At 31.4% G+C, this 14195-nt stretch overlaps 1 protein-coding gene across 2 annotated transcripts in view; it reads left to right on the plus strand.

Moving 5' to 3' along the window:
• LOC143223422 (uncharacterized) overlaps window positions 1-14195 on the plus strand; it is a 40169-nt gene that overhangs the window by 10720 nt on the left and 15254 nt on the right. For both annotated transcript variants that reach the window (XM_076451372.1, XM_076451373.1), the window contains exon 2: window positions 122-178. In XM_076451372.1, the coding sequence (XP_076307487.1) occupies window positions 158-178 (21 nt within the window). In that variant the 5' untranslated portion in view covers window positions 122-157. The remainder of the gene's footprint in view (window positions 1-121; window positions 179-14195) is intronic.

The following is a 14195-nucleotide window of genomic DNA, read 5'->3' on the forward strand; positions in this document are numbered from 1 at the left end:
TGTACAATTCCTTCTTCTTGTAATTTTTGTTAGTTAATTTACGTATAACAGTTTACTTTATTTTGGTGCACTGGAATTTATCTTGCAGAATTTTTGTAGTTATATTTTCTTTTACTTCCAGATCTTTTCATGACATGGGACTGGGCAACCTACTTTCATGACTATGGACAAGAAAATAGTAAGTACTTAAAGGTAAACCCACAAGTTGCTGTAGTTCTGCTTGAAAAGTAAGTGGAACATATAAGTAATCAAAGTTAATTTTAAATGTCACTATGTTGTGCTTTATTATTAATTGTTAAAGTCTTTCCAATAATTATTATGCATGTTTTGATTTTCAAAAAATGAAAAAGAAAACGTATAGCCACCTGAAAAGTTGTACGTTTAGTTACCTAGTCATATGTTGCCCTTAAGATACCTGATACTATTGATGTCTTACTCCAAGACATGTCCTGCAAGATGTCAAGTTTCATTTTTTAAATGAAAAGTTAAGTCTTATTTAGTTTCTCAACTAGCCTTTGACAGGTGTAAATACAAATTTAGAAAGAATGAAGGTAAGATGATAAATAGTTGTAGACTGTGAATAAAGTAATGTTTTATTTTTACTTTCTTTAATGTTAGTTTGTTTTCAGTATTGGTTAAATTGTTTGATATATATATATATATATATATATTTGTTTATGAGGATTATTTTGCATTGTTATCTTAAGATATGTGTTTAGAACAAAACTAAACCTCCTAAGCTAGCAGAATCTTGTGTTTGGGATTATAGCAAAAAATTTGCTTGCATTAAGGGTACCATGACAGATGAATCAATACCTTCTAATCATAATAAGTTTGGTGGTATGTTAGATGTATATAATATTCGTTACTCATTTAATTTTTATTTGAACTATATAGGTATTTTGTTTTGATCAGAAGTTTGAAACAGTTGTAGATTTTATTACCAGAAAGTTTCTCTCCGTAGATTTTTTATCATAGTAATATATTAAACATAACTTGAGAATTCTCTGTATTAATACCATAATTATTAATGAATCAATTTTAACTGTCAAAAGTTTAATAATAGTTGAATGTCTGTTGTGTGGTCAGTTAATCATACATGCATACAATTTGCACATATTCACAAGATGATAGGTTCCAATGCTTCAAATTAAATAAACATTCTTAGATTTTCATCTCCACGTGTAATGTGAGAGTAATAAAACATTGAATACAAAGTAGATAATTATTATCAATATATTATTTTTCTAAGGTAGATAGAAATAAAATCTTAAATTTATGGTATAATGTGAAAAACTAAAATTCTATTTTACAATTTGAAGTTAATAATCATGAATGTGTTAGTTAATTTAGCCATAATTAGTTTCATTTAACAGAAAATCACTTAAATTCAGAATGTTTGTTTATTCATATATTTAACAGTGCTTACCACAAATTTGCACAATTAATTGATACTTTATTGCATATAAATACGATAGTTTTCCTTAACCTTTTTTTTATGATAACTAGGTGTCTAGGCTTTCTATGATGAAAGAACACCTCATATCTGTTAAAGCATGTCTTGTTAGTTGGCATAACTAAGAATATAGGTACTTGTAGGAATATCATGAAGTGTATATTTTGTACAGGTTGATCTATAAGTAATTTTAAAAAATTTTATATTTAAGGTTGTTCTATGTGTAAGCTTCTTTAAAATAGAAGTTATATATGGTTTTTACTATCAGCTTTGAGTTGTACTTACAAGATAAAATTCATGTTTTTTGTTTGTGTGTTGAAATATCCTGAAGTCATTCAATCAAAGTAATTTTTTAGAAATATGTAAAGCATACAAGTGTTTGAGTAATTTTTCACAGTAATTATATGTGTTTAGAAGTTACACTGTGCACAAAAGAAGGTTCTCCACTACAATAAAAATACAACTGTTCATGAGTAATTTGTTGATCCTGATTCTAAAAATTGTTGAATATTACTGATCACCCCTAGTTTTTGAGCTATGTTAGGTTTATTCTAAATATTCTTATATATTGTGAAAATAACTCTCTCTGATAACTTTATTTATTTATTGAAAATTGCATTTAAGAATGTTAAAAACTTTCATCATGGTATTATTTTTTTTTTTTTTTACAAAATACCTGACTGACTTGTTGCATCTTTTATGTATGTTGTTAGTTTCATGCTATAAGAATCAACAGTAATCTTCCATCATCACAGTATTCCACTGTCTTTCTTGATGTTACTGTTCTATTATAGACATAACTTAAGGGAAGTGCTCACCAAGATCACTTGATAAGAAGCTTAATTAAAAGTGTGAGAAGTGTAACTGTAGTGACATCTTGGAGCCAGTTTTCCTCTAGTTCTTAGGGATATCATTAATCGTCACAACATAGTTTTCATCTCTAAATTCTTAAGAAAATTTTAACAACCAGTTTGAGTGATTTCCTCGCAGTAAGTTCTTTCTGACTGAGTAATGTTTCAAAATCATCATTCATCAGCACTTCCCAAATCTGTGGACCAACAAAGATACCACCTTTTAGTTTTTACTTCACTAACTTTTTGAAACTAATAGACAGATGGAGTGATGGAAGAAACATATCTTAATGATTCACTGAAAGTTGAAACTCAACTTTCTGTTTTCCTGGTACGTAATTCTCTCACTGGCCATTCCATTTTTTTTAAATGAATTTTATTATATCGGTTATCCCAGACAGACAAAAAGCTACGGTGTTTGGTATACTCACTTTATAGACTTAGCAGTAGTGGATATTTGATTGCTTCTTGTATAAGCTGCATGTTCTACTGTGTTCACAGCATTAATAACAGCAACCAATGGCTTAGTGTCCCCATTATGTAAAAGGACAGTTTTCAGACTAACTTTAGATGAATTGGTAAAATGTTTTCTTTCTTGAGAATATATTCAGTACTTGATTCTTCAATTAGTGCATCAACATTTGTACAGAAACACAAAGTATCTTGCATGCTGTAGTGAGAAGCAAAACGTTTATGATAAATTCCATTGCCGTAAATGAAAGTTCCCTATGCTGTTTCAGTATAAAACAAGTCACAAATCTGATCATTTCGGTCATCTTGTGTGATCAGATGAGGCAGTTTATGCTGAGATGCCACAGGGGTAAAATTACTAAATGAAGAAAGTAAAGATGATTCATTGTCCTTTTTGCAGTATAATTTCTATTTCCCACTTTGCTGCTGGATGTGACACAAGAAAATCATCCCCATGAGATACTGGTTTCATCACAGATGCAATCTCTGGATATTTAGTGTATTGTTTAGTTTTCTCTGAATATCCAGAAATATTAATGCAAAAATAACAGTAAGTTAGATGATCTTTGGGCTCACACTGTATTATTGAAATTGTCAATGACACAATTGCTCTTCTTTTATGTAGCCACTGTGTGGAGCCAGATTTGGAAACTGTACAACACATATGTAGCATAAACTGTTTAGGTGGTTTTTGGACTTTACTTGAAGTGAAAGCAGTCATTACATGAAATAATTTTCCAAAAAGTATAAAAGAATTATGTTTACAGAACTAGTTTAAAATATTTTAAAAACAAAATTTTGATTTTATTTGATTATATCACAGGTATGATGTGAGGAAGATGGACTTTGTTTTGAGTAAAGCAGAGCCAGACAAAGTAACCAACTGAGTGAGTGAGTGAAAAGCAGTTGAGAGAGAGGTGTATCACTCTGCCCATTTTAAGCTCAGTTGAGGGACTCCTCAAATGTTCCTGGGCAGAAAAGGTGAACATGGGAATGAAGCAAAATTGGTGCAAGTCATTATAATTTTATCAAGAACAAGTAGCACATATAAACAATATATATGGAGTTTTACACCAATACAATACAGTTACTGTTTGAAGTTATCAAAAATTTATTCCTTTTGTTCATTAAACTTTCTATGTAAACTTAATTTCACAGTATAAACCTATTGAACTGAGCTGATTGTATGGTATTACACATATTGTTGATAAAGTAGTTAGATACTACAGTATCTTAAAATCTAGAGGTGATGGACAAATTCTGATTACCTATCTGAAACCAAAACTATTTAATTACCAAGAATCACTTGAGTTTTCTCTAGTAGCAAATGATTTGTTATGCAGTGTTACCTAAAGCATTGTTTAGGGCAAATTTGTGTGTGTGCAGACTTGTAAAAGAATTGATTCATTGATGAATTTGTGTTATAAAAATAAAAAGTTTTTTTTTGTTTTTTACTTTACAATGGTGCGTTTACACTTTATATTTTATAATGCATGCTTTTGAACCAATTGCAATGTTTATTTACTTGTGAAAAGTGTATAACTACCTTTCAAGTTGTTTTAGAAATGAAATTATTGCTAAAAATACAAGTTTCAAATAATGCTACATTTTTTCAAAGGGTCTTATTTTTTTTTAGGTAGGTCTTGTTCAGGCTTGTGAATGAAAAGGATTTGTACAATGTTAATAATATAATTTACTAATTTTTTAAAATATTATTAATTTGACATATCCATACTTTTAGTGTGATTTAATGTTCTTTACTCCCTTAATGGTGAGACAAGCAGACAAAAAGAAAAATATATTTTCAGCATTAAAAAAGAATCAACGAGACGAAGAAGTTGGTAGAAACTGTCCTAAAACAGCTCAGACAGTTAACATCAAACAGTGATTAGTATAATTGTACTTAATTCTTCCCTTTGTTACATATTTTGGTTTCCTATAATTACTGGCTTGGTGAAAAGTATCCATTCAGTTTTTTGTGTGTTTAATGAATAAGTAAAATGTGACTGTTCAATGTCACAAACATTGATATCAATTATTCTGAGAAGTGACTGAACCAGGCTTTCAGTTTCTACGTGATGAAGCAAAACCAAAACACTATTTGTGCATACCCACCAGATACCTGTCACAATCAGCAAAACCTTTTCAGGGAGCAAAACATTTTAAAAAAAATTGTTGTGCAGTGTAATTTGTGTATGGAGTAAAAAGGTTTATTATTTTAATTATACCTAATACAAATGTTAGATTAGACTAGCTTTCCCATAAGTTATTTCTATGTAATTCAATAGAGAGTGTGAGCAAGAAATTCTGAAATTTGTATATTCCCATTGTTGTATGACTTTCCAGTAACATAACAAGTACGTGATATGTATCTCAGGACAACTGGTTATACCAAAATAAAACTGAGAACAATGTTTTGACCTTCTTAGGTCATCTTCAGATTAACAAAGGAGTTTGCAACAGTTGTTCTGAAATACATTTTTACTTCAAGTTGGTCTCTCATCATCACGAAATGCATGATATATTGTTAATCACTTAACCTCCCCTACATGTTGATATGGCATGTTTTGTAAACATATAAATACAAAGATTTTTCTTTTTTTCCAGTGTTGCTTTTGCTTGTTTTTAAGTGGTGTAAAATGAGCAGGAGAATATGTCAATGTGAGGTTTCATAGTACTAAAAAACATAGGATTTTATAGTTAACTGAAGACTTTTAAGAATTACTACATAAGTGTTATTAATACAGATTATCTTTAGATACGTCTATGATCTGGCTGTCTAAGTAGGTCATAAAGGTTTTTAAGATTTTATTTCTTAGAAATAGCAAATAACATAAGTTGAATCTTTCAAACTGCATTATTCAAGAAAAAGTTAAAATACTTCCCAGAATTATTATGGTTTTTATACCTTGTGTATTATATAGAAACTGAAATACATCATGATGTATTCTTCCATATTAATATTGCTCTTGATACGTAGTCTTAAATGTGTTTAAAGATGGAACCTCTTTGCTTTCTACTTTTAGAATTACATTTCCCTGACATTGAAATCCTGACATAAGTAAGGAATTTTTTAGCATTAGTCATATATAAAAGAATTTCTAAAGTGTGGGACATCAGGTTTACAATTTTACCTATTTAAGGTTCAAAATATTTATTCTTCAGCTTTGTTTTTGTTAAGGTCTGGCACTAAAATTGTACTAATGTACAACTTGTAATTATAAATATTTATTCTTTATCAGTGAGAGTTAAATATTTTCTTTAGGAGTGGTTGGAAAGAAATAGTTTTATTGCATATGAGTTCTGCAGTTATAACACTTAGAGAGACATAAAACAGGTAGATAATTGTGACTAACCAACAATAATTGGCTTTATAAGTACAATGAAATTATTTACATAGCTAAAACTCATTCAAAACAAAAAGCATAAGCTGCTATGTTACTGTAACTTTATTGAATGTTATTTTTATACATTTTAAAAATGTATGTTGGTACATTTTATCTGTTTTTATAACTTAAAAAAAATTAAAACAACTCGTAACAAGTGTGTGGTGCAAGTATTGTGTACATATTAACTGAAAGCATGAATTCTCATACTGTACATAGCTATCTTTAATATTAAATTAGTTTTCATAATTTTTGTGTGTTTTTCAATAGTTTGGTCACTGATATTCTTAGGGTGAATAAAAACAAGTGATAAAAGTCTGCTTAATGTAAATCACACACTACAGCATTGAAGTGTTTTATCTTATTACTCTCAACATGGCTACAGTTCAGTTACATTCATCTCTTGCAAAAAGGTGATATAACTATTTTAATTTCAGGAACTGATCCTAAATCTGTACTGTGTGTTTTTTATAAGTGAAAAGAAGACTATTTACGTAGACTTGAGATATGAAGATAATGTAGTTTATCTTGTTATCTATGTATCTACTAAAAACGTAAAGTATAAAAGTCTTTTAAATCAACTGTACAGTTTTCTGTGTTTGCATTATTAGTGTTAAACTCCTGAAGTGTTTTAAGAGTTTAAATGGCAATATTTAGTTGTACCTTTTAGAAAATTAATGTAGATAAATCTAATTCTGTTAAGGGTTTATATCTTTCTTTTCAAATATAAAAAGTTTAAATTCTATATTTTTTGGTCAAGATGAATTTTTATCTAATAAATAATTTGGATTTCAATCAGTTAGTTATTACATACTGCACTTGATAAACCAGAATAAACATATGATGTCATAGAAGAATATTCCTGCAGCTTTCAAATAGTCAAAATATTTTCAGAAGTAAAACCACAACAACAAAAGAAACAAAATTCCTGTCTTTGTTATTTTTCATCTTTTCCCTGAGCCTTACATTAAGATCATTTGTTCACAATCATAAGAGCTCTGGGTATCTAATATGTTGACAAACCAAATTACTGCTGCAGTAATATATGATCAGTGTATTGACTATAGAAATTCCCATTATAGCTGAACATGCTATAGGTAAGATTTTCAAGGAATTTAGTTCAACATTATATACAGACTTTAATTCTCAGGAAATTAGATTCATGGGTTTGGCCAGTGATTTCTTCTTTTCAGTGAAACAATGTTTCTAAGTAAGAATGTAATCAATAAGAAGACATTTGGACTCTCTGTTTTTCTTTTTTTTTAACAATTTTTATTTTAGTCTGTCATACTCCACACCATTTCAGGAGTTTTAGTTTTCCACTGCTTTTCATGCTTCCAAGTTGTTTGCTTTGGTAGAGAATTGCTCTTCTCATACTTTTGTTTCTGTTGATACCAGTTCTACCAGGGGACCAGTACATGTTGATAAACTTTACCATACTTCAAATATGGTTGATATGCCTGTGGTAGTTGTGACTCAGATGTCATTTGTGTGGCTTAACTCTTATTTACACATGGGAGAATTGAGTATTTCATGTCATTAATGTATGGATTTTGGTAAATTAGGTATTTATATTTCCTTTATCATCTGAGTTACTATAAATGAATTATAAATGAGATGTTGATTATTACTTGTGTTATTACCAGATAAATTTAATCATTTTGCAAGTACGTTAATGTTACATGCTTTGTGGTCTCAAAAAATTTCATGGCATTGTTAGTTCATTATTAGTAATTTATCTAGGTATGTTTAGGCCTAGATTGTTTGTAAGTTGCATATTATTACTATTAGTAACATATAATTCTTTTATTTTTCAAAATTGTTAATTATGTGCTTAACCATTTTCTCTTCATAATCCACAATTTAATATTCTTCCCCACAGTGTCCACTTCATTGATATTTATTGCTCTAAATCATGTTTTCCATTTCAGGACTTTCCTGTTTGTTTGGACAAACCTCAATTCTTCTTTTACTCTATGATAATTTGTGCTCTTCTCTCTGTGAATAACTAGATAATGTTTACTTCTACTCATTCACAGTCCATAGACCACACTTCACTGATCCTACAAGATACAACAGAGGGAGGATTCCTAATGACAGTGGGGGAAATTCATTCTTAACTCCTCTCAATAACCCATTCATTTGGGGTAGTTTTCTTCTTTTCAACCTCATTTGGGCCTAGCCTTCTCCTTTTCAGGTTTGGAGCAAGCAGTTCACATGTTCTTCACCTCACATTTCTTGCAGTTAAATGTATTCTATCTTTGGGGATGTGAACTATGGATCAAACTTGTATGTATTCACTTTAGTGGGAACTGTGAGATCAGAGAAACTTCTCACCCATACACACTGCCTGCATCCATATACTAGTAACAACAATTACTAGCTCATGTCTTGCCTTATGATTGTATGTTATAAAATGTTTTCATTTTATGTTGAATTTTCTTCATTAGTAAAACTTGTGATTTCTATGCTTATGTGATGTTAACGTGCATCTGCTTACAGAAGAACTGAGTCATTTAACCAATCAAAATAAGTGTTTGTGATAATTATTTTAGCAATCAATCAAAATTATGATTAAATCAGTTGTCATGAAAATAATAACCTGATTGAAATTAATGTTTCTCGTTATTTCAAATATCCAGATGATCAAAATATTTGTTAGGTACAAACTTACATAAGAGGCAGGTGTGGGGATGCTTTATGACTTCCATTGCCATTAAATTTACTATTCCTGTCATTGTTATTGCAAAGCTACAGAAGCTATCTACCACTGCACCAATTTTGAACCATTGACTGTCAACTCTCTGGCTATTTAAATAATTAGGTGTAAATTTCTTGTATTTTGATTTTTTCTCACACTGTGTGATGTTTTTGCTTTACAGTTGTATCACTATTATTTAAAGTTGTGTAAGCATGAGCAGATCTAGGACAGGAGCCCAAGTGGTCCAATCATTCATATTTTTAGTAGTAACAACGGTATTCTTTAGTTCTGTATGAGAGAATGCAGGTGAAGTGAAGAGATCCATAGGGATTTACTTCATACACATTTTTCAGAGATTAATAATTATGTTGTTTTATATTATATTTGAAGAGGCATTAATTTAAGGTAGAGATAAGGGAGTTGAAACCTCATCCCTTCTAGCTATTCTTTTTTTCTTTTTTGAAAAGTAATCGTGTATCATTTAATGCTTTTATCTGTGGGGTCTCAACTCCTCCCTCCATTTCCCTCCTTAATTTGATTAGGAAAACAGTCAATAGTATTGAAAATAAATATTAGGTTTCAATATCTGTTTGATTGGTCTATTAATTACCTTTATTATTATTTATTTGAATTTAGTTTATTTTGAATCTACAACAGTCAGGTGTAGCTTCAGCCATTAACTTATGAATACAATAATATGAACATCAACTGAATGTTTCCCTGGTAAATTATCAGGCCTTGGCTTTTTTCCAGAAATTAACAGTGTGCATGCATTCTAGACTTTATGGAGAATTGTTTTCCTTAAAGTAAGTGTTATTTTTTGGAATTTATAATGCACAATGGAGGGGTTTAGACATTTTCATTGTTGGTTGGTTAGCTTGGCATTTTATGGTGCAAAGCAACTAAGCTATATGCACCAGACATTTTGGTAATGAAGTTATAAAAAATTTACCTTTTTTCTCTAAATGATAATAAAAAACTTTATTTTAACCCAAATTTTGAAATAACTATTTATGGTTGTTATTTCTTACATCATTTGTAGCCCTTATATTTATGACACTTGTAGCTCTTGTAACAAATGTCTACTTTAAAATCTGTTTTTCATTGTTTGAAAGTTATAATGTCACAAATGTTTTAGTACTGTTGATATCCAAAATAAGTAAAAATGCAAGTGACAAAAAAAGAATTGAAAACAGACTGATGTTTGCAAACACTAAAATGTGAATGTAGGTGTAGACATGGTTTTCCTTTCAAAATATAATAATTTATTTCAATTAAAGTTTTCAAATGTTTGTCTAACTGTTTTTATTTCCTAACTGATCACAGTAGTAGAAATAAAGATATAGATTTTAAATTGTTCATTACAACCAATATGAAGTAATAATAATAGACTTTCTAATTAATTTTATCACTAATTACTTGTAACACATAGGTTGTATAAATAAAAAAACATGTGATGTACACTTATTAATTAAACTACTAGAAATCTAATTGGACCCCCTCTTCATAAAAGAAAGAAAGAGAAACTATTCTTGCTATGAGAACAGTTGTTGAGAAAGTTTAAATATGCTTGGATATAGCACATAGTTAGACTATCATATGTTGATAAAGTTAAAATATAGGTTGTTTTTTATAGCTTTGTAAAGTTTCTTTTCTGCTCCCTTTGTTGTGAATTCTGAATGTATTTGTGTATAAAATTATACATATTTTAAAGCTATAGAAATTTTCTTCAAAGAGAAAATATGTGATAACTAGGCATAAGGTAAGTAAGCTTATACAGTTTAAAGATGGGTTGAATGGATAACAAATCTTATTAAAAGTTTAACATGATAATGAATGTACAGTGTTTGGAAAAGGTTTTGTCATCATCAGGTTTAATAATATACCTATACACTGAAATATATGTTGTATGAAGCAAAGAGGTTGCATAACTTGAGATTGCTTAAAGCAGGGGTGTGCAACATTTTTCGTCGGTGGGCCATATGACCAACTTCATCAATCAAGCGGGGCCACTTAAAAAACAAGCTTATTCGTGTACATGCACAATAAATTAAAAAAAATTCTCAAAATGCAAGCAATAATATTTTATATTTTTGCATGAGTGATCATTTTAGTGCGACACTTGAAATTTAGAGTCCTTGCAGAGCTTGTCAATATCAGCTTTGACAGAAGTGGTTGCCACTCTTAACTGACTGGTCAAATGTTCATCAGTCAGCTGACTTCTACATTTGGTTTTGATGAGCTTCATTTTGGAGAAAAATTGCTCACAGCAGTAGGTGCTACCAAAAGGGAGGCAATTCTTTGTGCATGACGGACAAATTGGGAAACTTTTCACGTACACAGAGTTTGTAAAAGTCTAGCAAACTGTTTTCAGAGAATTTCCTTTTAGTGTCCATGTCAGCCTGCAGTTCAATGAGTTCCATTTGGCAATCATCAGGACTGTCTTCCACTGCCAAATCAAAGGTTGTGCGAACAATTTCAATCTAATTTCAGTTTGTCTGAAATCTGGAAATCTGTTTGCAAACTCATCACGCAGCTTTTTGTACACTGGTTCCATATTTGGTGCAATCCAGATTAGGAAATTCCAGTTTCCTGGTTGCAAGACATGTAAAATGGGTCAATATGGCTCTTCTCAACTGAACCTGAAAAGTTCCAATTTCTTCTCAAAAGCACAAATATGCTCAAACAACTTATTCACAAGTTGACTTTTCCCTTGTAGTTTTAAGTTTAAATCAGACAGATGCTGTGTAATGTCTGTGAGGAATGCTAAGTCATTCAGCCAGTTCTCATTGCTCAAGAAGTCCACATTCTGACGCTTGCTCTCCATGAAGAACTTAATCTCCTCTCGAGATTCCAGAATCTCTTCAAAGTAGCAGCTCTACTAAGCCAACGCACAGCAGAGAAGTACAAAACATCTGAATACTCACTGTCCAGCTCATCTAAAAAAAGTTTTAAATTGTCGATGATTTAATCCTCGTGTTCGAATATAATTTACGCATTGGACGACATTTTCATGACTTCTGCAAAATCCAGAACTTTGGTGCACAAGCTCTCTTGGTGAATAATGCAATGGCTTACAACCACGCCTTGTGCTCCAATTGCAGTTAGAAATTTCTTGGTGAATCCATTTGTCCTACCTGTCATGGAAGGAGCACCATCTGTTGTAACACCACATAATTTATAAGGATTCAGTTCAAACTTTTCTACAACCTTAAGCACTTGTTCACAAATATCCTGTCCTGTGATTGTGGAGGAAAGACTTGCCATATCTAAAAACTCTTCGAAAACATCAAAGCCTGCAGTAACAGCTCTGATGAAAATGACAAGTTGGGATGTGTCATTGATATCAGTGCTTTCATCCAAAGCCAGACTGAAAGCTTCACACGAATTCAATCTCTCTTTCAAAGTTTCTTGTCCTCTGAAAGATCTTTTGTCCTGCGTGAGACAGTAAAGCGGGAAAGGCTAGTTTGCTCCACCAAATATTTTTTCTCTGGACATGCATATTCTGTGAATATTGTTAAACAATTTTTAATAAATTCTCCATCACTGAAAGGCTTTCCCTTTTCTGCCATACATTCACAAAGCTTAAAACTCAGTTTTGTCACCAGTTCTGAATTTTTCTTGAAAGAAAAACACCTTGTTGCTTTTCAATGGATGTTTTTAAATGTTCAATTTTGTCCTTTCGTGCCTGACCAACAATTTCATCAAACTGGGAGGAGTGCTTAGTTGCGTAATGTCGCTTAATATTGTACTCTTTCATGACTGCAATTGTAGTTTGACAGACGAGGCAGACAACACCTTGATTATGTGGGACAACAAGATATTTTGTGCACCATTCACTGTTGAATAACCTTCCCTCATCATCAATTTTTCGTTTCTTAACTGCTGACATTTTACTAGCCCTGAAATCAAAACAAAAATTATTCTCACGAAAATATCATAGTAGAAAAAAACATAGAATTTATTTACACATGGAACCTCTTATGGACAGAAACACATGTTTCTAAATTGGCATCCCGATCATAGCCTTCCGGTACTTAAATTAATTGAGAATAGCAAAATACAGTGTGACCTCGCCTATTCGCGGTTCGCCATTCGCGGGTTATGCGCGAACTGCGTTTTTGTAGGTCACAGAGACTGAAAGGGCTTTTCGAGGAGATTTCTGTTGTATTTACTCAATCAAGCCGTTTTTATCAATTGTCGTCTTCACCAAACAAGATTGGACTGCTATTGGCTGACTGCCTCAGCTTCCCCAACAACGCAAACGGCAAAGCACAGCCCGGTAACGCACGGTACAATTTAGTGAAATACATAACAGTATGCAATATTGCTACATTATTACTGCATCAATGAGTATAAGTATCATTAGTGTTTGGGAAGCATTTCATATAGTATATAATCGCATACATATACGTTTTAAAACTGCATCCAATATTCGCGGTTTTTCGCTATTCGCGGGAGGGTAAAGAACGTAACCCCCGCGAATAACGAGGTCACACTGTACATAGAATCAGATGCATCTGAAAGCAAAAAATTTTAATAAATTCAGTAAAGTCACAACAATATGCTAAATAATAATCAATTTACCTTCAATCTCTTGTAGTAACTGTAAAAGGTAATAAAATTTTCACCAATAATGAATGACGGACAGCAGAGGTTAGGGAAAATTGTCGCCAGCGGGCGAAGGCGAGGTTCAGGACATGACGTTGAGTCGTAGACAATAGTGCTAGTGCACGTCACCTATTCATGCCCTAAGGAGGCCGACCAATCGAATTCGGCCTGCTCCTCTCTAGCAAAGATAATTTTAGAAGTTTGTCGAGTCGAAGCCTGGGAATCCCGTAGGATCGATGCTTTTAAAAATATTCCATTTGCGTTGGATTACAGATCAGGCCACATGGTTAGATTACAACAACTAGGGCCACACTAAATGGCTTGGCGGGCCGGGTTGTGGCCCGCGGGCCGCCTGTTGCACACCCCTGGCTTAAAGCATAATAAAGTTATTTTGTTGATGCTCTGTTTATAATTAATATTTTTACTTTTTAATAAACACATTATAATTTTATTAAGTTGCAGTGTTTGTAAACATATTTTTTAATATGTTCACCAAATAAAAAACTGTCATCAAATTGTACAAGTTTACTATTTAGTGAATATGGTAGAAAATTGCAAAATATTGTGATGTTGCAAATATTTATTAAATAATGTTCTATTATGTTTATTTTGTTCAAATAATGAAGATAAATTGTTTAACTAAAAAATGACAACTGTTAGAAAGATGAAGGCTGTCATGTGAAATTAAGGGTAATTTGAAAATTAGTGAAAAAAAACAA

This window comes from Tachypleus tridentatus, chromosome 8 (genome assembly GCF_004210375.1).
Source record: "Tachypleus tridentatus isolate NWPU-2018 chromosome 8, ASM421037v1, whole genome shotgun sequence".
NCBI classification, from domain to species: domain Eukaryota; kingdom Metazoa; phylum Arthropoda; class Merostomata; order Xiphosura; family Limulidae; genus Tachypleus; species Tachypleus tridentatus.